The sequence below is a fragment of the Trichomycterus rosablanca genome, chromosome 7 (genome assembly GCF_030014385.1).
Source record: "Trichomycterus rosablanca isolate fTriRos1 chromosome 7, fTriRos1.hap1, whole genome shotgun sequence".
In the NCBI taxonomy this organism is placed as follows: Eukaryota; Metazoa; Chordata; class Actinopteri; order Siluriformes; family Trichomycteridae; genus Trichomycterus; species Trichomycterus rosablanca.
Window position 1 is genome coordinate 36,332,581 of NC_085994.1, and position 27,288 is coordinate 36,359,868.

General features: G+C 40.5%; 1 protein-coding gene across 1 annotated transcript in view; it reads right to left on the reverse strand.

Annotated features, from left to right (window-relative positions):
- The window catches only part of bmp1a (bone morphogenetic protein 1a), a 67,975-nt gene that overhangs the window by 32,850 nt on the left and 7,837 nt on the right, over positions 1-27,288 (reverse strand). Inside the window, exons 2-4 of the mRNA XM_062999324.1 lie at positions 4,640-4,753; positions 3,836-3,979; positions 2,558-2,675 (exon numbers count right to left, since the gene is read on the reverse strand). Coding sequence (XP_062855394.1) covers positions 2,558-2,675; positions 3,836-3,979; positions 4,640-4,753 — 376 coding nt within the window. The remainder of the gene's footprint in view (positions 1-2,557; positions 2,676-3,835; positions 3,980-4,639; positions 4,754-27,288) is intronic.

Here is a 27,288-nt window from a genome sequence, read left to right on the forward strand (position 1 = left end):
GACTTTTTCACACAGGCGCAGTAGGTGTTGGATGCTTTTACCTAAAATAAATGAAACCCTCAGTATTAAAATGTATTTCATGGAGCTCGGGTCACTAAGCAGTCTAATGCACTACCCTACCACTGTGAAAATCTAGGTTTGAGTCTCAGCAGGGCCACTGGCCAGATCAAATGCTCTACAGAAACAGCTGGCAGAACAGAACCTGATTCTGTAAACACTATGAAAATTTTTGGTACTTAGCAGATGATTTGAAATTGTGACCAATTACGGTTAAACAACTGAGGTTTTAGTGCTTTGCAGAAGTGCTGAACAATAGGAACAACGCAGTGCTGTGGTTTGAACCTGCAGCTTTCCAAAAACTAGTCCAGTATCTAAACCACTGACCTACCACTGACCGGTATGAGACAAAAACAAGTCTCGGCTACAGAGTGCAGTTTGTGTGTTTCGTTTACATGCTGCTACACAGAAAAAAATATGGTCTGGCTTCCCAGGATACACACACACACACACACACGGAGTCTGACTGTGGGTGTGACGAAGAGCTGTATAATTACTGAGCATCCAGTGGTTCACACTAGGAACTCTGCCCTGCAGTTTCACACACACACACACACACACGCACACCAAAAACTTCCATTGGCTGCACTCAGAGAAAGAGGCCCCCTGTATCTCCGCAGAGCTAAAAATGACTAGCGGTGAGATGCAGGGTGGAAACACAGCAGTTCACTTTATCAAGTCGCCTCAGAATTTGTTTACATTCATACACTCTACCAGACAGTGTGTGCCAAAATTAGTGTCGAATTTCAGCTGAGTCAGATTTTGCCACAGCACAGGATTTCTCTTGTTAAGTGGTGTTTCTCTAGCATTGTGGTGTGTAAGAGATCTGCAGCACTGCATTTAATTTAAATATGAACCATCAGCTGTTGAAAATGAACATAAATGACTAACAATGACGTCTGTACTGATTAGTTATTGTGTGTTACTTATTAGTCATTTATTAACATCCATAACAAAGACTTGGGTTGTTTTCACACTCTGGTCTGGACCTGGAGTAGGGTGTCATCACTGCAGGATTGTGTTTACACATACACAGTAAATCCTGGCTTGACTGGAAAGTCTTTAATAAACTTGGGGATCAAATGGGCTGAAACATTTACATTTTTACATTTTCAGCATTTAGCAGACGCTTTTATCCAAAGCGACTTACACAATGAGCGGAACACGATGAGTAATTGAGGGTTAAGGGCCTTGCTCAGGGACCCAACAGTGGCAACTTGGTGGTGGCGGGGCTTGAACCGGCAACCTTCTGCTTACTAGTCCAGTACCTTAACCACTGAGCTATCACTGGCTATCACTGAAACAAAAGTCTAAGTTTAAAAACATGGCGATGGGTTGCAATGTGCACGAACAGGAATGCAACACACAACGTTCAGGTGTTAGGTGTCCACAAACTTTTGACCATTTAAGGTTTGTTTGTTTAAAACGCCATGTCAGCTACTATGGCTGTTATCATGGCTGGATAGTAGATTCAGTCTTTAAACGTCAGAGTAGGGGTCGATTTGCTTGATTTGAACTACCATGGAAGTTCTTGATCCACAGAGGGGGCAAGTGGGGGCCTGTTCTCCTTTTAGCAGGTAGGTATGGGTCAATGTGGTGTGTCCTATGCAGCAACTCAGGTAGGTGATTTGTTCCCATTGTTTTTGGGGTATTAAGCTCTATCCATTTCTATGACAGGGTGGATCTCGTAGAGTTAGTTGGTGGTATAAGTTTCACATTCTTTTTGCCAAGCTGCTGTGTTGTATGCTTTTATAATTGACCATTTGAGGTATTTGAGTTGGCAGCTCTGAATACAGCTTCAGTGAGAATCTCCAGCATGACCTGTAACTAAGGTGCAGAAGTGGTCAAATGAGAGGTTGGAGTATTTGTGACAAAGTGGCCTGATATTTTCCGGTAATGAATATAATGTTCTGTGAGCCAAGCTAGCAGGGTGACTATTACACACACACACACACACACACACACACACACACACACACACACACACACACACACACACACAGACAGAAGGAAGAATAACCAGAAGCAGAGGAATGTCTGTGTGGATGAAGATGAATGGAAAAGCACTTAAGCGATAAATCAGGACAGAAGGACAGAAGGAAAGAAAAGAACGGAAGAGAAGTGAAAGCGTGATCAGTCTCTGCGTGATCAGTCTCTGCATGATCAGTCTCTGCGCGAGCGAGCACTGTTCTTTTAAGAAAGATTTGGAGGTTCCAGAACCACATTGTAAAGGTGCAACGCACACACAACAGGGCTGTGTCACAGGACATTCATACTAGGGACAGTTTAAATCTATCTATCAAACAAGAGGTTGTGGGTTCAAATCACGGCTCTGCCATGCAGCCACTGTTGGGCTGTATTAACTAACTAGTTTGTCTAATTAGTGCACTACCGATGGTGTGCACTATGTTACACACTATGTAGCACATGAGATGCAGTTTGGGATGTAGCCAGGGAATTACTCGTGTGTGCTGTGTAAACAATGCTTGTCTGTACTCACCCACACGGCCGGTAGGTGAAGACGATGTAGCTGTCCTCTGTGGTTCTGTCAATAAATGTTACACACGTGTGTTTCTCCCAATGCCTCATCGCCTGCCTAAATATTGCCCTCTGACTACCTGCACACACACACACACACACACACATTTTAAATATGCTTTTTTTATTTAATCTCACACACATGAAATAAATAAGTCACATGATACTCAGGCCTTATGTGTTGCTATAACAAATCCCACTTAGTTCAGTACAAGTACTGACTGAGTAAATGAGTGATACTTTCACTACCCACAATTCAGTTTAATAGAGAAAGCAGTTGGGTGAGTAATACAGTGAGAATTTGGTGAGTAAGCACTACTGCGCTGCTTTTCTTTTGTGCCAGCTCACTCTCACTACATTGCTGAGTATAAAAAATAAGAAATAAAATACAATTTTCCTCACTGGCACAAACATCTGAGCTCATTCTGGTGGGATTAAGGTCATTGAGAAGACAAAAGTAATAAAGGAGAATAACAAATAAAGGATGAAGAAAATGATCAAAAGAAATGAAAAGAAAAAATAACTGAATGCAGAAAACATAAAAACTAACAATTAAAACAATAAAAAAAAACAATTAAAAAAATAAAAAAACCAACAAGACGACAAGGTCCAATCACAAAAATAAAGCCAAAAAAGAAAATACAAAGGAAACTAAAAATAAAAACTGAAAAAAAGAAGTAAAAAAGACTTCAAAAAGAAAACGCAAAGAGAAAAATAGAAATGATTAAATAAATACATTAAATAATTAAATAGAATTAAATATTACAATAATAATAATTATAAAGAAAGAAAAAGCAAAAGAAAAATATTGAAATAATTAAATTAAATCAAATCATTAATTTAAACTAAATATAATAATACCTAACAAAAATAATATTAATAATAATAATAATAATAAAATATACTATTCTAATTCAGTTAGTGCCTTACATACCCAAAAAGGCTTTACAAAAGAAAAAAGAAAAGAACACAACAAAACTTCAGAAACAGAGAAAGAAGAATAATTAGCAGTAAAGAAAAGCTTTTAGTTGACTTTTCAAGTAAGAGATGGAGGAACAGTCATAAAGAGGTTGTGGAAGGGAGTTCCAGAGTTTATAGGCTGTGGAACTGAAAGACCTGCCACCCTTTGATCGGGGGGGTAAAAACTTTAGCATGAGACACTATTTACATTATGTCATTACACACGAATACATAAATAAACCCAAACACAGCTCATTAGACACTGAATTAATGAACTCACCACTAAAGTTGCCACTAATAACATAAGGGATGACTCCTTCGGGCCACACCCTTTCCGGGCGAGACGTCGCAGCTCTCTTCCTGCGCCGCGATCTCTGCCGATTAGACGCGGTTGCGTTAAGACTCGTCTCGTTGGCAGGTATACCTGTCAGTCATAACACATGCCAAATATAACACCAATATTATTAATATTTTCTTATATTCATATAATCGTATAAAGGAAATTATACAGGTCCAACTTTGCAGTAACACAAAGCAAGCTCCATAAAGACATGAAGAAAAGTTCAGTATAAAGAAACTCCAGTGACCTGCACAGAGCCCCACTTTCTTGACCAACATCAGTGCCCAGTTATGCAAATGCTCTTTTGACTAATTGGGCACAAATTCCCACAAACATACTTTTACTTGTAAGAAGCCTTTATAGAGGCTTCATTAAGGTCACTTTACTTTAATACCATTTGTTTTTAAAATGGGACGTCCAACAAGCTCATGGTCAGGTGTACAAATACTTTTGGTCATATAGTGTATGCTTGCTTCATTTTTAGATCCTTGATCAGCTGCTTAGTGAAACCCATGGTTGTTTAGTGTTAGTACAAGGTTTGAAGAGACAGAGAGTTTATTTCCCTCTGACATTGTCTGACAATTCCTAATAGCTTTTGCTGACCGGCCCGATGAGCCCCAAAGAGTCAAATAAAGTCTAATAAGTCTAAAAAAATATGTAATGTGGCTATGAAGGTTGTCCATACTTTTGCATTTGTGGCAGTTTTCACGCAACCCTGTCCCCATCCAACTTTAATCACACTACCTGTGTCTGTATGGTTGAGGGTCGTGACTGTTCTCCGGGCTACATCCACAATACGATCCACTTTAAACATGCGCATGTCCTCCTCATCCAGCGCAATGTCTCCCAGATACGCCACTGAAATAAACAAATGTAGTTATTATATAATACATTATATAAAAATGTAGTTATTATATAATACAAATGTGAGGTTATTTAAAAAACAATAGTAATACATTGGATAAAAGTCAGATACTGTCAAATGGACCTAAAGACAGTGGAAACGTGTGCTGTGGTCAGTTGAGTCTACATTTTGGACATACATATGACCATCCAAAGTGTTATTAGCAAAAAGCTTAAAAAGCCAACATCTGTCAGGGCATGGGGTTCATTATTGCCCACAGCATTGATAACATGTGTGAAGGTACGACTGCCATAGAGATGTATGGGATTTTAGAGAGACTAAAGCTGCCACCAAGCCACCGTCTTTTCCTGCATGTACATGGTTATTTCAGCAAGACTCTACTCTTAAACCAAATATGGCAACAACAAAGATCTGTACATCCAGGTGTAATAAATCAATTATATGCAAAAAGTATATGCTTCCAACTTTGCAGCAACAGTTTAGGGAAGGCTCTTTCCTGTTCCGACATGGCTGTGCATCTGTGCACAAAGCAAGGTCTATATAGACATGAAGAAAAGATTAGTTTAAAAAAAGCCCTGACCTCAACTGCAACTTCTTGACCAACATCAGTGACCATTCATACAAAACTTTTTTGAGTGAATGGGCAGATATTCCCACAGACATTTTAAGTCTTGAGAGAAGACTAAAAAGATCACTTTATTTTAATACCATGTGTTTTTGAAATAGGATGTCCAACAAGCTCATGGTAAGGTGTCCAAATACTTTTGGCTATAAAGTGTATTATAAAAAAATTTTAAACTTCCCAAGGTACATTTTTTCTCTAAGAGCTGAGCTCTCTAAATTATAAGTAAAAGGCAATTTAAAGGAAATTTGGAAACCTTGTGTATTAAGATCTCTCCCCAGTCATCTATCACAGCACGTACAGATCCAGGCTGAGAACAGGTATCAGATTCCATCGTTCATGCACAGAGGGCAATTTTACTGTGAATTTATTTCCCCGGATGAACATCATTCCAGAAGCTGCAGCTGCAGTGGTCATGATGACCTGAATGGGGACTTATGAACATGTATAGATTTTAATTAGCTCAACCGGGACTAAATGAGAGCTGAAAAGCAGGAGTACGTCCCCTGAAAACGTCCTTCAGGCTAATTAGAAACCCACCATCCAAGAACCTTTATATTAAAGTCAATATGAGATGAGTTTATTCCCCAAGTCACGGCAGTCTGGGGATTTCTGCAAGCGTTTTTAATTGATGGGGATAGGAAAGTACTTCAGGATTATTAGATTATGAATTCTGATGGTGTAGGAATAACTATTAAATTAAAAATTTGATGGCACTGCAGTCTAATAAAAACGAATCTGCTAACACACTACTGGGAGTGTTTAAACTTGCAAGCCATTGATTTGACCAGGCATCCACACAAACACAAATGGCCGTGTTTAAGGGAGGAAAGGTTGAACGGGGTCTTATCCTGCTGCCACTGTGATATGCAATCTCCAGAACTGGTCTGGTCTTTTGCAAGAGTGGGGAGGAAGGGAAGGGGAGTCACATGACGCTTAGCATGGCTTTGTGTGGGAACCCTACACTGCCAGGTAATAAAAAGTGGCCACAGACTGGCTACTGCAATCTAATTTAATCTAATGTGCTAACACACAACTGGAAGCGTTTATACTTGAGAGCCACGGACCTGACCAGGCATCCACACAAACACAAATGGCCGTGTTTAAGGGAGGAAAGGTTGAACGGGGTCTTATCCTGCTGCCACTGTGATACGCGATCTCCAGAACTGGTCTGCGCTTTTGCAAGAGTAGGGAGTAAAGGAAAGGGGAGTCACATGACGATTAGCATGGCTCTGTGTGGGAACCCAAAACTGCCAGGTGATAAAAAGTGGATCTCCTTGAATCCAGGAATTGGAAATGACTACATAGGGGGGAAAATGGGAAAAAATTGTTCACATAGTCACATAGTTCAAGATCTGAATGGATCTAAGTGGAATCTATAAATCAACAAAGAGGAATTAACTCAGGTTTTAGAAGCTGATGCGTTGGAGGTGGTGATTAAAGGATGACTAAAGGATGAGTAGATGAGGTCACTGACGAGGTTTTTCACCACATGTGGGGCTTCTCTGTTTACTAAAGGCTGAACACGTTCTTTCTCACACTTGTAAAACAAGAAGCTCTCTGTCCACAGGGCAAACACCCACACAATTTTCCACACCCGTATTCCTATGAGCAGAGTCTACAGTAATGAGCTACTTTTGCTCCGGTACATTTAATTATGGTACTTTTTTAATAAATTAGAAATTTTCCCTTAGCCTCCAGCACTTGCACTACACCCACAATGATTGAGGAGGGTCACAAGCTAGCACACACCTTATTCTGTCGTGTGAAGTCGCTAGGCATTCATCTATACAAGTAAGTGGTGGATTCATTTAGAGAGTTTAGAAGATTACGCTGTGCTCTCAATGTTCCTCCACCACCCATGCCGTCACCTTACACAGTAGCTGTTGCAGCAACAAGGAGATAATTTACTATCCAACCTTCCACTAATAATCTAGAGCAAATGGAACGCCTGTGTTTTTCATGTATCCCAGCGGGTTAAGCAGCCCCAAAGCGGAGAGGGATAAGAGTCTTGCTTAACGGCCCAACAGTGGCAGCACGGCAAAGCAAGCAATCGATCCCACAACCTTCCAGTTGAAGGCTGCTGTGTCACCCAAATGCTTTCAAATTTTAAAAGTGGTTCAAACTGGGGGCGAGGGCTTGTTTACTTTTGAAAAAGAAAGCTACTTTATTACAATTGGTGACCAAAAGTATGTGGACACCCAACCATGAGCTTTCTGAACATGCAATTCCAAAACCACAGGCTCTGATATGGAGTTGGCCCTCTTTTGAAGACATAATACCTTTAACTGTGCTAATGTGGTAGGGCATTAACTGTGCCCATTTCTTAAAAAAGCAGTTGTGTATCAGGCACCAACATTGAGCGAGCAGGCTTGGCTCACAATTGACATTCCAGTTCATCCATAAGGTGTGTATTGGGGCTGAAATTATGACTCTGTGTAAGCCACAGAGGTCTCCAAACACCAAATTTGTCCTGATGTTATGTCTTTATTGATCTCACATTGTGCCCAGGGGTCAGTCATGCTGAAACAGAAAAGACTCTCCACCAAACTTCAACAACAGTATTTATTAAGTAAGCATATGTAGTAAAAGGGAATTTGTTTGGGATTGAGCCTAACCGGCTTAATGAAAGTCATTTACCTGTTCAAAACCGAGTGGTTGTCAACACCCTAACAACTACTGAACTGAGATTTATTTAGTGCTGGAAGGATACACATACACGTGGAGCCTGGTATTAAACTAATAAGTAAACCTTGAGGAAGAAAAACTATAGTCAGCTTATACTGGATCCTGTAAATTTTGTAAAATACCACTGAACGATCTCTGCTGCTATAATTACAGAAATTGGAACATTTCATCGCAAGAAAAAAACCTCAAAGGTCCCAAAGCGATTTTGTTCTACAAGGTGACATTTTGAACAGTCCTACCATTCAAAAATACCTTTGGAATGAATTCCAGTAAAATTATAGGTGTGAATTTCAAAGTATTTAGAGCAGTGTATAGATCAAATATGCTTCCAGTGTTCGTTTAATCATTAGTTCAACATCTGGATCATCTTTCTTTAGAGAAATTGTGACAGAGCAGCTGAACCCGATTGCAAGATTTCTCCTTTCAGTTTTACATCACCTCTAAAGAGTAAGAATGCACTCAATTTTTCCTTGAAATGCTCCAAACGTGTATTAACATTGTGAGACAAATGGAATGTGTTCTGAAGATTAGAAAAACTCTTATCCAAGTACTTTAACATTAGATTATTAATGGTGTTTTCAATATTTTGGACGACATGTAAAGTATATAAAGGGAAAAACAAATGTTGTTCTGTCATACTAAACACGTCAAACTGGCTTGAAGTAATGTGTTTTTGAAGTGTCCATCTGTTTGTCTGTCCATGTACTTACCCACCAATTTACCTACCATTTAGTTATAATAATAATAATGTATACATGTAAAGATTACCTAAAATAACTTAAATATTTTTAATAATTAAAAGAAATTGTGACAAATTACACAGGATTTTACCTAAAAATGGGCCTCTTTGTGACAAAGTTATTAAACAACACTTAAATAAATATGCTACAGAGTTATAGTAAAACCTAGAGGTCACTGGACAAGTTTATAATACTAATTTAAACAAGCGTGCCAGTGTGGCGCAGTTATAAGTTACGCTAGTCCACTAATCCTTTGATCCAGGGTTCAAACCCCCAGCAGTGTAATTGGCCGGTTTAGCATTTACATACAGACATCACTGGCTACGTCTGAAGGGGGGGGAAGAGCCGAGGCCCCAGAAAAGATTGGCCCCAGAAAATCGGGTCTGCTGCAACTATGACCATTTACATTTATGGCATGTATACAAGGCCTAGGGGCCCAACAGCTGCAAATTGGCTTGGTAGAGCTTGAACACCAGCAAGCTCCTGATTACAAATACAGTACCTTAAATGCTAAGCTACCGCTGCCCTACTTAAGCCACCCTGACCAGGATAAAGCAGTGGTAAAACATGAAAATAAAAAAATAAAATAAATAAATAAATGAATTAATATATGCTTGCATGAGATGCCTTGAATTCCAGTATCCATTTAACCTTTATAAACTTAAGATATTTTTTCCAAGGGTCAAAATGTAACTACAGAGATAACTACACAATTGCTAATGTGTGTGTTCACCGAGTCGACATTTAAGGCAAAAATAAGAGTCAAAATAAAGAAACTGTAGGGAAACCATAGTATTAATAAAGTTTGGGTGTACAGATTATGGTGAAACAAGGGTTACAGATAAATATTTCATGATGCACGTGGTTAAAGATCTCAGTTTTAGTCAGATAGCATTAGCTGCACTTTCACTCGTGCTAAGCTAGGCTTGTCCTGTCTTGTTTATTTAGGAATTTTCATACCTGCTTAAAATCAGCTGGCAGATCGTTTTAGCAGCGGCACCCAAACAAAATGATCCCGCAGATGAAAGAAAAAAAAGCTCAACAGTGATTAGTCAGGAAATAACAGAGGAGACGTTTTTGTTCCTAATGAAGCTCAGAAGCTGTAGCATTAGCATTTTATGAGATGCTGAGGTACTTATGAGATTCCTAAATGTTTAACGCCTGTGGCAGTGTGTGTGTGTGTGTGTGTGTGTTTCAGGAAACTTGTTACTTTTTACATGTTTTAACAACAAGATGTTTGTTGTTTACAGAGCTACAGTGTTAAAAAGCCTGAGGAGAACAAGTAGTAAAAAGTAGCAAAAAAGCTAAAAAATGTGACTTTTGAGGGATATTGGACAGATTATTTCAAATATGTGTCAAATAATGTGGGTCAAAAGTCAAATGTAAACTTTTAGGAAACATTTCTTTCAAATATGATCATTTCCCAATTAATAATAGATGACTGGAAAACCACAAGCTTTTGGCAGCAGAGTCTGTGGTCCAAGCTAGCTAGCTTGCTAACTAAGTGAATCCTAGTTCTGAATAGAGATGTAACGATACACAATGCGATGCGATTCACGATACTGGGTTCACAATATGATTTTTTCCCAATGTTTTAAACAAAATAAAATTGGAGACAAATTATGACAAAGTTTCCTTTTATTATTTCTCTTAAAAAAATAAAATAAAATACTGTATTTGTGCTTATCTTTTATAATGAATGTCCTTTTATTTCTGAGGTAGGTACAAAGTATGCAAAACAATGCTGCACATTTCTCTTTTTGTGTAAAAAAAACTGATATGAAATAAATCCCACATTAAATAAATAAATGAATAATACAAAGAAAAAAAGTATCCTCACAAAAATAAATTTGGCTGGAAAATTCCGAACCTGGCAACCCTGTAGTGACGTCAACTAGGCGAGGTGAATAGTGCCAGCGCCCTCTGCTGTTTAAAGTAAATATCGATTCATTATACATGTAAACCGATTTGAATCGTTACACATGTGAATCGATTTTTAACTGTCTTGTGGTGGATCGTTACATCCCTAGTTTTGAATAAAATAAAAGTTACTCAAACAGTTTAGGTCAAACATTTACAAATATACTTTGTTAGTGTCCGTAACATATACAATGTCAAAAACATTCTAGGTCTATTGTGAGCTTTTATTGTGAGAACTGGATTAGTTTGAACCCTTCCACTGCCAGGGTGATGCTATTGGGCCATTGAGCAAGGCCCTTAACCATCAATTGCTCCAACTGTACACCGATCAGGCATAACATTATGACCTAATATTGTGTTGGGCCCCCTTTTGCTGTCCCATACACAACAAACTGTGATGCTCTGTGTATTCTGACACCTTTCTATCAGAACCAGCATTAACTTCTTCAGCAATTTGAGCAACAGTAGCTCGTCTGTTGGACACGGGTCAGCCTTCGCTCCCCACATGCATCAATGAGTCTTGGTCGCCCATGACCCTGTCGCCAGTTTACCACTGTTCCTTCCTTGGACCACTTTTGATAGATAGTGACCACTGCAGACCGGGAACACCCCACAAGAGCTGCAGTTTTGGAGATGCTCTGACCCAGTCGTATAGCCATCACAATCTGGCCCTTGTCAAACTCGCTCAGATCCTCACGCTCGCACATTTTTCCTGCTTCTAATATCAACTTTGAGGATAAAAATGTTACTTACTGCCTAATATATCCCACCCACTAACAGGTGCCGTGATGATGAGATAATATGTGTTATTCACTTCAGCTGTCAGTGGTCATAATGTTATGCCCCGTCGGTGTATACTGTCACAGTAAAGGTGTCTGCTAAATGCCGAAAATGTAAATGTAAACATTTACATAAAAATATTCACTATGCTTAAATGAATGTGAAGATTATGCTAATGATTGAGTATAGGTGCTTCAAACACACACACACACACACACACACACACACACACACACACACACATTTCCTTTTCAAGCATGACTGTCCCCCTGTGCACAAAGCGACTCTGGTGTGGAGGAACTCCATTGACCTGCACAGCACCCCTGACCCCATCCAATAGAAAACTTCTGAATAAGACTGAATGTCGATTGTGAGCCAGGCCTTCTGGTCCAACATCAGTGCCAGACCTCACAAATACCTTTTTTGACTAAACTGGCACAAATTCTATGCCTTCCCAGAAGACTGCAGGCTATTAACACCCATGAATGAGATGTCCAACAAACTCATGGTCAGGTGTCCACATTATGTAACTTAAGAAAGTTCTATACCTAACATGTAACATTCAAATGCTAACCAGGCTAATGCTAAGCACTTACTGTATTTCTTTATTTATGTAAGTCCATGGTTTGAGCAGTAAACACAGTGTTGTGTAATTAACTCACAACTGTTTTGGCTGCATCCCAAATGGCATATTATTCTTCAACTAGTAGCACACCTCGTTTAGGACATAGCCAGAATCTCTGTTCCAGAAAGGTTTTGATTCTTCACGTTTTATCTTTGGAATTATTTTCTTTATTTTTAATGTTGTGTTTTAATTATTTTAATTTATTACAAACTGGGTGCAGTCTGGTGGGCCGCGTGCCACCTTTAAGTAAGCGAGCCGGCATCCAGACAAGCCTCATGTTAAAAAGCCTCGCCCTGCTATTTCATCCCATTTCATCCCAAATTCTGATCCTACTTCATCTCTAGAAACAATACTGAGACCCAAAAGACTTTGGCAAGTTCATTAAGGTCTGCAAACCAGCTTATCCACACTGAGGTCTGACTATTCACTTTAAATATGGCCGGCAGGTCTAAAATGACAGGGTTTTACTCCTCCAAACTAGCAGACATGCCAAGAAACACAGGCGGCGGTAATTTCAGCGTGGAAGCGCCAGAGGAAATGGAAATAGGAAGTATAAAACACAAAATGTTAAGCTAGTTTTAAGCCTCTAATAGCAAAAGTGAACTGAAATATTAAGAGCTGGCCGCTCAGGTGGCGCAGCGGTAAAAACACACACTGGAACCAGAGCTAGTATCTCGAATACATCGTATCGAATCTCAGCTCTGCCTTGCCGGCTGAGGCTGAGCGACTACATGAAAAACGACTGGCCTGTTGTTCATATGGGCGGGACTAAGCCGGATAGGGTCGCTCTCTCATGACTGGTGCAATTACGACCTCTGCTGGCTGATTGATGGCGCCTGCACAGAGATGAGAAAAGAGTGCTCTTAGGGTGTGTCCTTCCATATACGCAGCTAGACTGCACTTCACTCGTCAAAGTGTAGGTAATACGATGCATATGGCATGCTGCCCGCGTGTCGGAGGGGGCGTGGGTTAACTTCGTTCTCCTCAATCAGAGCAGGGATCAGCATTGGTAGAGAGGAAGCATGATGCAATGGGGCAATTGGATGCGCTAAAAAGGGAGAAAAAAAGAGGAGAAAATGCATAAATAAAATTAAAAATATATATATTAAGAGCTGGATTCTGATCAGCACTGTGAAATATTAAATATGTTTAAACATCTACTATACTTTTTCTTATTTTAGATTTATATATTTATATACGCATACATACACTGATGAGTAAAAACATATAAAACATAAAAATCATGCATGTCACACATCGGGGATCTATTACATGTTGGGCTGCCCCAGTGCACAAAGCAAGCTCCATGAAGGCATGGTTGGGTGAGTTTGGTGTGGAAGAACTTGACTGGCCGCACAGAAACCCTGACCTCAACCACATCAAACACATTTGGAAAGAACTAGAACATCAGTGTCTGACCTCATAATTGCTCTTCTGAATGTATGAGCAAAAATTCTCCACACAAAGCTTTCCTAGAAGAGCAGAAGCATTTATAGCTGCAAAGGGGGGACCAACTCCTTATTAGTGCCTATTGATTTAAAATGGGATGTCATAAAAGCTTTACATGTGTAATGTGTAGGTGTCCCAATACTTTTGTCCACACAATGTATCACGGCACCAAAGTGGGTTGTCAGACTGTAAATGGGAACTGCCGGCATCACAGGTCCCAAAGGGTAGACTGGTAATTGAGGGCAAGTTTCAACAAGCAAGACAAGACATGTCGCAGAGAGAGCTTCAGAAGAGCCAGGCAAACCGAAGGATCCTCTCATTAACAGACAGAAATAAAGAGAGAGAGAGAGAAACATACCCAAAGTACCTCTAAATTGGTCAGTGTAAACCATGTTCATGTTCACATTTTTAATGTTAAAATGTGAATAAAAAATAATTACACTAGGCCATTACAGTTGGAATCCAGGGTTCAAATCCTCAGCAGTGCTATCAGCCAGTCAGGTGTCTACATACAGACATGATTGGCTATGTCTGGGGGGAGTTTACAGAGACACCCTGCGGTGGATTGGTTTCCCATCACAGATGCATTATTGCGTTGCGTCCATTGATTCTGGGAAATCGGACCCAACACAACCCTGACCAGGATGAAGCGATTGTAAAATTATTAATATTATTATTATTATTATTATTATTATTATTATTGGTATTAATACATAGAAAACATTATCTGCTGATGCCAAAGAAATGAAAACAAAAGCTAATCCAGAAGCTAATTTTCATCAGTAAGAAACCTACAGAGCTCAAACTGGCTAAAGTAGATTAAAGACCAAATCCACTACAATCATTTCTGGAGCAGTAATTTCGCCATTATTTTATAAACTGGTGAAAGGTCTGGATTAATGAAATAATTATAAATAATCATATTTGTTGTGTCAGTTATCCACATGTTTACAGTGTAACTTCGTAGTATCTGAACAAGTATAATTAGAACAGGATCTAAAATACTGGAACACAGTTTCAGTTCCACCAGCTGAAACTGCTAATAAAGTAGGACCTGGATAGGGTGTAAAATCCACTCTTTTAGTCACACCAAATTAATCAGGCAAACATTGCTACTTTATTTATTTATTTCAGATATTTGTATGTTAATACTAAACTTTGTCCTGGCTGATAAAATGTTTAGCCAGTACGCCGAATGAGGAAGTTACTAAATTGGGTGTCTCTCATTTTGCATAAAGTGTACTACAAAGTAGTACAGAGACTGCATTACACTACTCAATTAAACCACACTTGGTTTAAAAGCACTCCTCCTGTGTTTTTGATGAAAAAATAATAATTTCTGCACTGTGCTAAATGTGAATCTGCTTTGTTTTCAGCTTCAGAAGCATTCTAATGCATCCTTCACCAACACATTAAAAACAAATTAAGTAAAAGAAACCGTAACGTTCCATCAGAAGCAGCCAAATGAGCCAGCGTGACAATAAGATCTTTTACTCTAGCGTTTACCAAGGACATTTTCCCCTCCTGTATTTACTCTTCTCCTATTAACTCCAGTCCAAGCATTTGAGGATCAAAATAACGAGTGGTAAAAACCACAGTCAGTCAGAAGATTAGCGCACGTCTGTAACTGAACACAGTAACACCACCGGAGAAAATTCCACAGATATTCCAAACTTATTTCACTCCCGAGAAATGTGACAAGAAGGACGCTGATGTCATCAAGGATCTCAAGTAAGCCAAGAAAGAAATGAATTCTGGGCCAAAGAATGAAATCATAAAGCTCACATGGACCAATAATTTATGAATTTACTGCCACAGTGCTGGTCATTTAGCAGTGAAGTCCACAATGTTTGTGTTTAATAACTGCAGGCTCTTTGGAGTGTGTCTATATCATGGCTGTCAGAACACAACACTTACTTTGAACTGCTTCAACAATCGCATGTCATCACATCTAAACAAAAGTATGTGGACACTTAACCATGAGCTTGTTGGACATCCAATTTCAAAATATAATAATATAATAATAATAATAATAATATACAAGTTGCACAATTTTCACAAGATTTTGTATTGTGCCCGTGGAAATTTAGTCAAACGAGCCTTTAAGAGGTCAGGCACAGGCGATAGACAGAAACGCTCAACTGGAAATCATTGTTCCAGCTGTCAGATGGCGCAGTAGTAAAACACATGCTGGAACACCAGAGCTGGGATCTCGAATACATCGTATCGAATCTCAGCTCTGCCTGTCGGCTGGGCTGAGAAGCATCATGAACAACGATTGGTCTGTTGTTCAGATAGGGGTGGGGATAGGGTCTCTCCCATGACTAATGCAATTATGACCTCTGCTGGCTGATTGATGGCGCCTGCACAGAGACGGGAAAAGAGTGCTGTCAGGGTGTGTCTGACATTACACTGGTCAAAGTGTAGGTGACAAAATGCATACGGCTGCTGCCCACATGTCGGAGGGGGCGCAGGTTAGCTTAGTTCTCCTTAATCAGAGCAGGGATTGGCATTGGTGGAGAGGGAGCATGACCCAATCACGCTATTGGACTTGCTTTAAAGAAGGAAGAAATTGGAAAGAAAATGCATAACAACAATATATATATATATATAAAGAAATCAGTGTTCCAATTCATCCCAAAGGTGTTCACTGGGGATGGGGTCAGAGCTGAAGTTTCCTTCTCAATAAACCCATCAAACATGTGTTTGGCCATCATGCTGGATCAGGAAACTGGTGCACCAAGTTGGGAGCATATAATGCATTTAATGGTTAAAACACCTTAACCTTGAATTAGCCAAACCTAGATTCATCCATCTGGTGCCATGTAAAGTAAAAGGAATTGTGGTGTGCTTTACATCATTAAAGTAGTAATGCTAGCCATGGTGCATGCTGATTTAGGTTTGTGTGAAGTTAATAAAAGGTTCCTGTGCTGATGTTGCATTCAGAGATGGTTTGGTGCCCCATAGTAAGTGTGGCAACTAAGAGCCGGCGATTTTTACATGCTTCAACACTCAGCAATTTCATTCTGTAAATTGTGTGGTCTATTAATCGGTATTTTAGCTTAAGGAGGGCAATAGTTGACTTGATTTGTTGGAAATGTGGCACTAATGGCATCAGTGTGCTCTTTAATAAATGGCTATGGATATTGGGCACCTACCATATCATTAGCCTAGGAATTTACCAGTACACTGAGCAGTTAAAAATAAAGTAAATAAAAAGATATTCCAGACGTACAATCTGATTGTACAACAAATGTGTCCATCCCTAAACGTACAACATAGTTCATGTATCTGTGTTTGTTTATCTGCAATTCTAAAAAGACACACATCCCAGCAACAGAACATCCCAACAAACAGTTACCAGAGTTCAACCCACCTGCTCACTATTGTGAGTCTGAATTCTTTAGTCAGCAACATCTACTAATGCCAGGATCAAAGCCACCTCACAGGCGGAATGCCAACCACACACTTTTTTTTAAAACTGGAACTCTGTAGAGAGCAGAACTTCAATCCTGCCTCCCCAGAGGTGAACCCTAATCATCCACGTCTTTACTGCAGCCAAGTCTCTAATCTGGCATGTAATTGTTCTCCATCCTGGCCAAGGCTAAAGAAAACAAGTGCACGAACAGGCCGCCCAACACCAACCCGACCTACTTTTGTTTTCTGCACGGTCGTCTTGGCGACGCCGTGTTTTCCTTGCTTTAATCCCTCCATCTTTTTAGCCATGGCACTTGACCACGGAGACTAAAGTCCTGGCATTCAGTCACAGTTCTGACATGCTTCAGTGGAAAAAGCACAAGAATACGATGACAAACACATCAGGCTACAAATCCAATCAGGAATTATGACATCACAAATACCAACAAGTAAAGAACTCAGGAACGAAGTGCATTATTAAAGGAAGCTTGGCAAATGGTCAGTTTGGTTGCTTTCCAGATACTTTCATTACAAAACAGCTCAACAGCTGCAGCTTAGCCTGGCACCCAAAGATTTCACTTGATTCTATGATTGGGAATGATACAAGAAAACAGAATCCAGAGTATCGACTGATAACTAAACTGACCGCCCTATTTCCTAATTACCCACTACAGATTAACTGTGAGCTTTATGGGTTTGGGACTCCCACACAAATCCCAGCTGTGGCTGCATGGGTTAACCAACACAGCGTTCACACAACTGTCGAGAAAAGAAGCTCATTGTGAGCGGACTCTAAGTCCTATGAGGGCCAGTAAAGCATCATCACCAGGCAGCCCAGACTCAGCCAGGACAGCACTAAGGAACCAACACATCAGTCTCTTCGGTCTAGCTTGAGAATATACGGGTCCAGTGTTCGCTTAAAACATTGAGTCACAGTAACAGAATCGACTTTCTGCAAGCAAGTCATGCAAAATGTCATCATGGTAGCTTGTTTTAAAAATGTATCATGTATAACAGATTTTAGATTGAAGGTTTTTAACCACTGTTGTGTTTCATTCGTCTGGCATTCATCTAACAGTTTATAGACCTGCAGAATAATTTTAAGGCACGTCAAAGCTGTTCTGGTGGTCTGTGGTGGCTTTTCAAACCTTGTTTTATCTTTTCAAGCCACCTGTCTATACATATAATGGAATTTAATTTAGTACTTATAATCTATTTAGCAGAGTAGAATTGCAATCACCTTGAAAATAATAAATAAAATAAAAGGTTATGCAGCTAAAATGCAAAAACCTCACCTCAATGGTAAACAATATTACAATAATACCTGGGATACTACTAATAACTGCTGTTATTAAACGTATCCGTGGTTAGGCGCCTCCAAACTGAATTATAATGAAATGTAGAAGGTACATTTATTTTCACAATTTAAAAAGCCAAAATAGCACCCAGGTGGTGCAGCGGGATATTCTGCTAGCACACCAGCTCTGAGTTTCTGAACTCCTCGCTTCGAAACTCGGTGTTGCCACTGGTCAGCTGGGCGCCATCTGGCGGGCATAATTGTCAGTGCCGGCAGCAGATACTAACAGTATCTGCAGGGTGGGGGCCGGACTATGTGTGGGTGGGTGGGTCTTCATACGCTGTGTATGGACCCTGATTGGCGGAAGAGACGCCTGTGCAAGAGGCAGGGGTGAGAAGAGGAGGGCTGTACACATGTTGGAAGAGGCGTGTACAGCGACGTGCTCTCCTCGGACGCAATCAGGTATCTCTTAGCAGCGGAAGACAAAAATTGAGTGCGCTAAATTGGGAGAAAAAAAAAGCTAAAATGTGTAATATACATTTACATTTCTGGCATTTGGCAGATGCTTTTATTTAAAGCGACTTACAGTACTGTGACAGTACACTGTCTAAGCAATTGAGGGTTAAGGGCCTTGCTCAAGGGCCCAACAGTGGCGACCTGGCAGTGGTGGGGCTTGAACCAGTGACCTTTTGATTACTAGTCCAGCACAGTAACCTCTAGGCTACAACTTTATGACACGTGAAATAATGTCACACTCATCAGGTGTTAGTGATACATGTGTGTTTATGTCTGGTGTGTTGGGTCAATAGCTCTTTTTGTCGCCAGTGTCTGGACTGTAATGCAGTAATTGGGTTGTCATGGTTTGACTGACCTCAGTCACCTTTCTCCTGGTTCCACCACATCTGATTCCACTTACGACTGCTTGTTTGGACATATGGGTAGAACGTATCGCCTCATGATATTATGTCAGTAAAGCGTGTGTTTGCCCTGTAGAAATTATAACAGTCCTGGTTCTAGTGAATACTGAGAGAATGGGAGCGAGCAGATGTAACCCATCAACCATTACCTGTGTGAGGAGAAAACTCGTGGCAGTGAACAATGGAACCAAACAATGGAACAAATGGATTGATATCACAGATTCCAACAGTTTGGACAGAATATGGATGGAACGATATTCCACAGTCATTGAAACAGGCTGCCAATCATATTTAAGAACTTAAATGAAACAGCTTTTGTAAGCTTAAGCGTTCATTATTACATTTACGATTGTAATATGTTATAAAACCTTTACCAATAAAAATATATTCATTACCTGCACTTTACAGTTTTGAGCTGGTGCACAGGACCTGGGTTCAATACTCTGTGGGGGATCCATGGGGTTCCTTTCACTTCCTTTCCCAAAAACATGCAGAATGAGAGTTGGCTGATCTAAATTGGTCATCTTTCTCAGTATGTGAGTAAATATATGATGTATAATGTGTGATGTATTTTGGGGGGGGCGGCACTTTATTTTAGTGCACTCAATTTGTCTTGCGCTGCTGAGAGATACCCGACTGCATCCGAGGAGAGCACGTCGCTGTACACACCTCTTCCAAAACATGCACAGCCCTCCTCTTCTCACCCCTGCATTCTGCACAGGCGTCTCTTCCGCCAATCAGGGTCCTTACACAGCGTATGAAGATCCGGCCCCCACCCTGCAGATACGGTGGCCAATTAGTATCTGCTGCAGGCACTGCCAATTAAGATTGCTGGTTCAAGGCTCACCACTGCTAGGTTGCTGCTGTTGGGCCCTTGAGCAAGGCCCTTAACCCTCAGTTGCTCAGATTGTATACTGTAACTGTAATGTAAGTCGCTTTGGATAAAGGCGTCTGCTAAATGCCGTAAATGTAAATGTAAATGCCACCTTTCACAGTTACACCAGAGAAGCTTCTGTGTTGTTACTAGTCACACTACAAACACTACAGACAGCCTTAATTAACAATGATATCCAAGAACCACAAAGAAAATAGGTCACGTCCTACTGGCTACACTTTCTACTCTCTGATTCAATTTCTCGATGATCTCAAATGTCTGCTGGCAGTCAGTGAGCGGTGCTGGAATAAGTTGTCAAACGACGTGTTTGTATTCCAAAAGACAGACGCCTTAGGTAAAGTTTGGCCTCTTTAGCCGTCTCTACAACTCTCTGGTAGTCTATTAGTCCAGCCATCTACCCCCAGCCCTCATCACCCTTGTTTCTGCCATCCCACTAACAAGCCTGAAGGCAGTACAGCACTTGCTGTGAAAATAACGTCCCCCTGGGGACTCATCCATGACCCGGGTTGTGATACAGCCTTGGCGAAGAAGCAGCAGCTTGTGATTTTCCAGCTTCTGTAGCCTGAGGTTGCAAGAAAATGCTAAGGTAAGTACTTGCTAAAAAAGAACAGCTGGAGCTGTTTTTTTACGGCCAGGACGAGCGAGGTAGGCCTCCACGTTTATGAGACAAACCAGTTGCCGTGACGGATGATGACCATAATCAAAAACAAGAAACGCTCCCTCTAGTTAGAAAGCACATAATTAACGTGATTTGTGTTAGAGAAGTGTTTACAGTACAGACCGCAAACTTGCTAAATATAAAGTACACTTCAGGTTAGTCAGAATTGCTAGAAAAATACACTGGGGACTGCCCATAACGTTCATTTTTTTACATTTTCTACAAATTAAAAGTTGACCTGTGCTTTCTTTTGTTTTCTGTCCTCTCACTAATATACTGTTACCATTAAAATGCAAACAGTTTGTTTTTAATTGGGTTTAATAGCTGGAACCAGTATTGTCATGCAAAAAGGGCTTGTAGTCTAACTCAGGTCTGCCTCAAGTCCAAAATCTGCCCCCCCCAAACACACACACACACACACACACACACCACACACATTTACCCTACTTTTCCAAAGGAACCCTCGGGAGCAGTCAAACTCGTGTTTGGTTGACAGGACCTACAAGTACCTGTCTAGACTGCTCACATTACACCCATGGGTAAGGTAAATTACTCTGTAGAGCTAGATGTGAATGGCTTTGTTTTCGTCCTACAGCAGCTGTTACTGGTGCCATGAATTAGACATTAAAGAATGGGTTAAAAATAGTAAAAACAGTCATAAATATGTCTAAAAAGCCTTATTTGTTAGGTCCCAACAAAATTGGTCTTTATTTAAATATTACAGGCTTGTCAAAGGTTCTCAGGAAGATCAGATCCCCACTTTTCTAAGTAATTTGTTTGGTTTATTTTACCTCGTCAAAGCAAATCTTTTTTTCTATTTATTTAAGCATTTTCTGCCAATTTAGTGTAGTCAGTTTGTCTTCCGCTGCTGGGGGATCCCCAATTGCAGTCGAGGAGGGTATACTGCTGCTCACGCCTCCTCCGACCAACGCGCAGCTCATAGCGGAACTCTTTCTCACCCTTTTTGCGCCTCTTCAGAATTCACCTCTTCAGTTCAGAATCTTGGTGCTGGTGTGCTAGCAGAATATCCCACTGCGCCACCTGGGCGCCATAGCAGATCTTTTGACTCGTCCACTCCAACAGACATCGCTGTATGCTAAACCTCACCATGATTGCCTGTTGTTCAAGTTTTTCTGTTGGTCTTCAACCCCTTTTTATTAAAAAGCCTTTGGTCAAATTTGTGCCTATAAGGTATCAAAGGTAATATGCAATATTTGTGACATCAAATGCTAAATATCTTTTCAGCATCTTTTGGATAATCATACTCCACCTGCTTTAGATTTCTGAGAACTTTTGTTGGTGTTTCCACCAAGACAAGTACATCAGTGCTGAAATATTGTGTTAAACATGGGCAAGCAAACTTGCACTTACGTCCTCTTATAAAATAAACATGTTCAGGTTGAAACAGAACCTTAGCATTTTAGCCTATTTGGTTATTCAAATACAGCAAACATTAAAGGAGGTTGCACTATTTACTAAATGAATTTAATTTCACTGTTTAATTTCAGCAAGCGTGACTGCGGGTTGGTGATTAGGCTGACATTGCACAATAAGACCCACAATGCTTTGTCAGTTTACCTTCTCATTATTGGGTCTAATTGGCTGTAATAACGGAACCTGAGTCTGTGCAGTCATATAGCCGACAGCATTGCTTCCCACTGACAACAAAGCATATTGTTCTCGTTACTGCACCGCATGGCGCCTGTCTTTGTTAAGAGAAAATGTGCATAACACCAGCCAGGAGTTCTGGAAAATCTGCTCAACCTGAGCGCAAAAAAAATGTATAAAGTTTAGCTCTATGTTATAATCAATAAGAGTACATGTCCTCAGTAGCAAACGGTATTATGGTTCCTGACAGATATTTCCATCCACACAGGACCAGGCTCTGATCTAGCTGAATGAGATGAGACATACAAAAGCAAAACTGATAACCAAGCACTGCAGTAACACACATAATATCCCTATTGGCACAAAAAGTTATTATCAGTGGTTAAATATACTGGTCTTTTCGGCCATCACTCTGGACTTTTCTCAGATAGCACCATGTGAGAAATCTTGGACTAGTTCTTGACTCATCTTGCTAATATAATGTGATCATCCAGATTCCTCATCCACAATATCAAGAGGATTTGATCATTTTCTCCAAAGAAGCTACTCTGGAGCTTGTCCAGTCTTTAGACAAGACTACCGCAACTCCTTTCCAGCAGACCATCTGTTGTCGACCACCAAACCCCTGGAACTAATCAAAAACAGCCACATGTCTGGTTTTCAGTCTACTCATGTGCTGCCACATCACTTCTCTGCTTGCTCTCTTGACTGGCTCCTTGTACCTGGCCAGATCAAGTAAAAACAACGTTTCAGAATCAGAATCTTTATTATTCGCCAAGTACCAGATGTACAAGGAATTTCTCTTGGTGCAAGAGTCAACATATACACATCTATATATAGATGTTTGCCTGCAAAGCCAAGACTGTAACCCCACATACACAAAAATATATTAAACCCTGGTCTGTATCTGGTAGGCTTTGGGTCACAAGCATAGGTTCAGGACTTCAGTACTGGCACCCAGGTTGTGGAATGAATTTTCACTGCCTGTTCAAGCCCTGTACACAGTACAGATGTTATAGTTTTATTTAAAAGTGTTATGATTTAAACAATCTGTATATATTTGCACAACTCATATCGAATGAAATGTTACACAAAGTCAATGTAAAAAACAAATTAAAATAAAATGAAATTTACTTTGCCTTTGCTTACTACAACTTATTATAACTTTTCCATAAAATCAGGAGCTTGTATACCCTCACTGTTGGATGGTAAGGATAGATTGCTTCTCCAAAAGTCCAGTATATAACCAATGTGAAACAAACAACACGTTCCTGTGTAATAAAGTATACAGCTTAATGCACAATATCTGGCCAGCATCCTACCATGAGCTATCTGGACATCTCATTAAAAATAATGACCATTATTATAGAGCTGCTCCCAATATTTGTGAAAATGGTGCATTGCAGAAAGTGAACAAAATAATGAAGAAACAAACCTCAGTTTTATTGAACTCAATTGGGGAAAACACTGCTGTGAAATGGCTAAATTAGGCTAAAATACAGCGTGTACCAAGACCTGACCTGTACCCTATCAACAGTTTGTCCACTAATCAGTTCTGCCAAGGATAGTGGACAAAGATCCAACCAAGATCCATACTGCACCAGAAGTTTGTCGGTGGCTATAAAAAGAGGCTCGGTGTGGGAGCTGAGCATTTTTATCCAGCTGATTTGGCTTTTACTTCACTCAACATTTGCTTCATCAACCGCTTTATCCTGGTCAGGGTCGCAGCAGGTCCAGGAAACACTGGATAACAAGGCAGAAATAACTGGACAGAGCGCCAATCCATCTAAGAGCTTCGGCCATCCCTAACTGAGACATAGCCTATCCTTTCTGTGTAGATGCCGAGCTGACCATTAGTACTGCTGAGATCGACTGACGACTCAGAGGGGGGATTGCTGGGAAAGCCTTGCAATAGATTAGCGTGCTGCCAGGGTATTCCCGCCTTGCACCATGACCAGGATAACAGTGGACAACAGTAGCGGTTCTAACAGCATCGGAGGGCAACACTATGTTAATGCTGGAATGAGACGTCCCACACAGTCATGGTCAGGTGTTTACATACGTTTAGCCATATATCACAGCATTGTTAAATTCTCTGTATCTGTCCCAATTCTAGCCCTAAGCATTGAGAGGGAAAATCTAACCTAGTTCAAGATCAGCTGGAGAAAGTCCTGAAATCTCTGCGCAGTGTAAACAAAGTGCAGCCGTCCAGCCAAGGAGATCCTGAATGCCCCGCTGTCACTTCATCTGGCCGACACAGTCGTGACCCGACTAGCCTGGAACCTCTGGACTGACCAGACCTGGCACATGCTGAATAACCCACAGTCTGTAGACTTCTTCCTCTTGCACCATTCCATCAACCCTTCAGTTCAGCCATACACACAATCATTCTATTTGTACATTTCTGATTGCTTTGAGAAGCAGGCGAGAAATAAATGACAGGAGACGGTACAGAAGGTTTAACAGTACTCATTTGTATCTAATCCCTCTCCTTCATTTTTGGAACCGGCTCGAGAAAAAAAATTACGTCAAGCAGCAAACAAACCCAGAGCTTGAATGGAACCCTGGTTCCTAGAAAGGAAAAGCAGATGTTGGGTGAGCTATAATTTGAAAGCTCTGATTAAACCCTGGATGGAAAGCTGATCTTCTTCAGCGGATCATGAACTCATTCGGTCACTCACACCCAAACAGTGCAGAGTAACCAATTAACTAACTGTGTTCTGTTTGATTGGTCAGAGGTAACCAAAGTACCCATTATAATCTGATGTACATTTACACTGATGAGGCATAACATTATGACCACCTTCCTACTATTGTGTTGGTCCCCCTTTTGCTGTCCCATACACAACAAACTGTGATGCTCTGTGTATTCTGACACCTTTTTATCAGAACCAGCATTAACTTCTTCAGCAATTTAAGCTATAGTAGCGCATCTGTTGGATCGAGGCCAGCCTTCACTCCCCAAGTGCATCAATGAGCCTTGGCCGCCCATGACCCTGATGACGGTTTACCACTGTTCCTTTCTTGGACCACTTTTGATAGATACTGACCACTGCAGACTGGGAACAGCCCACAAGAGCTGCAGTTTTGGAGATGCTCTGACCCAGTCGTCTACCAATCACAATCTGGCCCTTGTCAAACTCGCTCAAATCCTCACGCTCGCCCATTTTTCCTGCTTCTAATATCAACTTTGAGGATAAAATGTTACTTGCTGCCTAATATATCCCCCCCACTAACAGGTGCCATGATGAACAGATAATCAGTGTTCATAAGCGGTCATAATGTTATGCCTGGTTGGTGTAGAATAGAATACAACTGCCCAAAAGTGGCAATCTGGCAGTGGTGAGGCTTGAACCGGCAACCTTCTTATTACTGGACCAGTAGCTTAACCACTAGGCTACAACTGATGTAGATTTGTGGTGATGTAGAAGTGAGTTTTAAGTCTCGATATCTGCTAGTCCCCAACCTTTTATACAACCCCGCTCCCCCAAGTGACTCTTACGTACTAAACATTATTGCTAAAACATAAATATAATACTTCTTTGCTACAGTCTCTGGTTTTGAAATGAGTGTCATTTCTCTGTACTGTTCCATTAAGTTCATGTCCCCCCAAATGTTGAATTAACATTTATTGTTTGGTGCTAGTATTTACATGATGTCTAGGCTTTTGGGTGGCACAGCAGTCTATTACGCTAGTGCTGAGAACCGAGAGACCACATCTCAGCTGTGCTATTGGCCAGCCTGGCATTTATACAGATAGATTGGCTACGTCTGGTAGAGATAGCTGAAGCCTTGTGATGGATTTGTGCCCTGTCTCAGGGTATTCCTGCTTTGTGCCAGGAATACCCTGACTCGCCACAGACTCACCACAACCGTGACTAGAAGCCTGACTAGAACCCTGACTAGAACCCTGACTAGAACCCTGACTAGAACCCTGACTAGAAGCCTGACTAGAACCCTGACTAGAACCCTGACTAGAAGCCCGACTATAAAAAAGCAGTTTGTGAAACTGACCTGAAATTAATGAAAATTACTTGAAGCAAGTTCTCCATTGGTCTCAGACTTTTGGGCCCCACTGTAAAGAATTAGATTAAATTAGCAATTAACTCCATGTATACATATTAAATTAGGCCTTCTTTATTATGTAGAATAGCTCATTATGTTACTGTAAGGATCAACCATTATGTGTTGTACAAGAAACCTTCACCAACAACATAAATCCCATGTGGAAACAACCAGTCCAATAGGAAATGCCCTTGCACTACCACTATTAAACTGAGCTCATTATACATCCCAAGAGCATCTCAAACCCACAGGCTCTGCAGATGCAGAATCTGATATGTAAATAAAGCTAAACGTGGTAAAAAGGAGCTGTAGGAATGCCTGCCAGGAGCAAACCCATCACAAACCGCAATCATTCAAAGTGAGGACAAGGAGAAAACAGATGGTTCTACTTGAGCTCAATCAAATCACATTATAGTGAAGCATCTGGGAATAAACGGCTATATCTCAACAGCACATTAGATTCTGTTTAGAAGAGCATTTGTCATCATGTGTTGAAGCAAACTGCTAAATTCATGAGCCGCGTCTTTCCTCATTAGGTTTAGGCTGGTGTCATGTCAGTTATTCACTGTGGCAAATTTTACTTGACTGCAACACCAGAGCAAGTAATTAGTCAGATGTTATTTCTTCTAAAAATTGCATTTAACTGTGCCCAATCAGGTGTGCAAAACAGAATGATCGACTGTGGTGACCCCTAAAATACAGGCGCAGCCAAGTAAATAATAAATAAAAATGAATAATTGACTGTTACACTATTTTACTACAGCCTTAAACCAAAAATAAAACTGAATTCCAAGCTGGTTTTACTGAGAACACACAGTTGGGATGCATTGGAAGGTATGGTAATAGT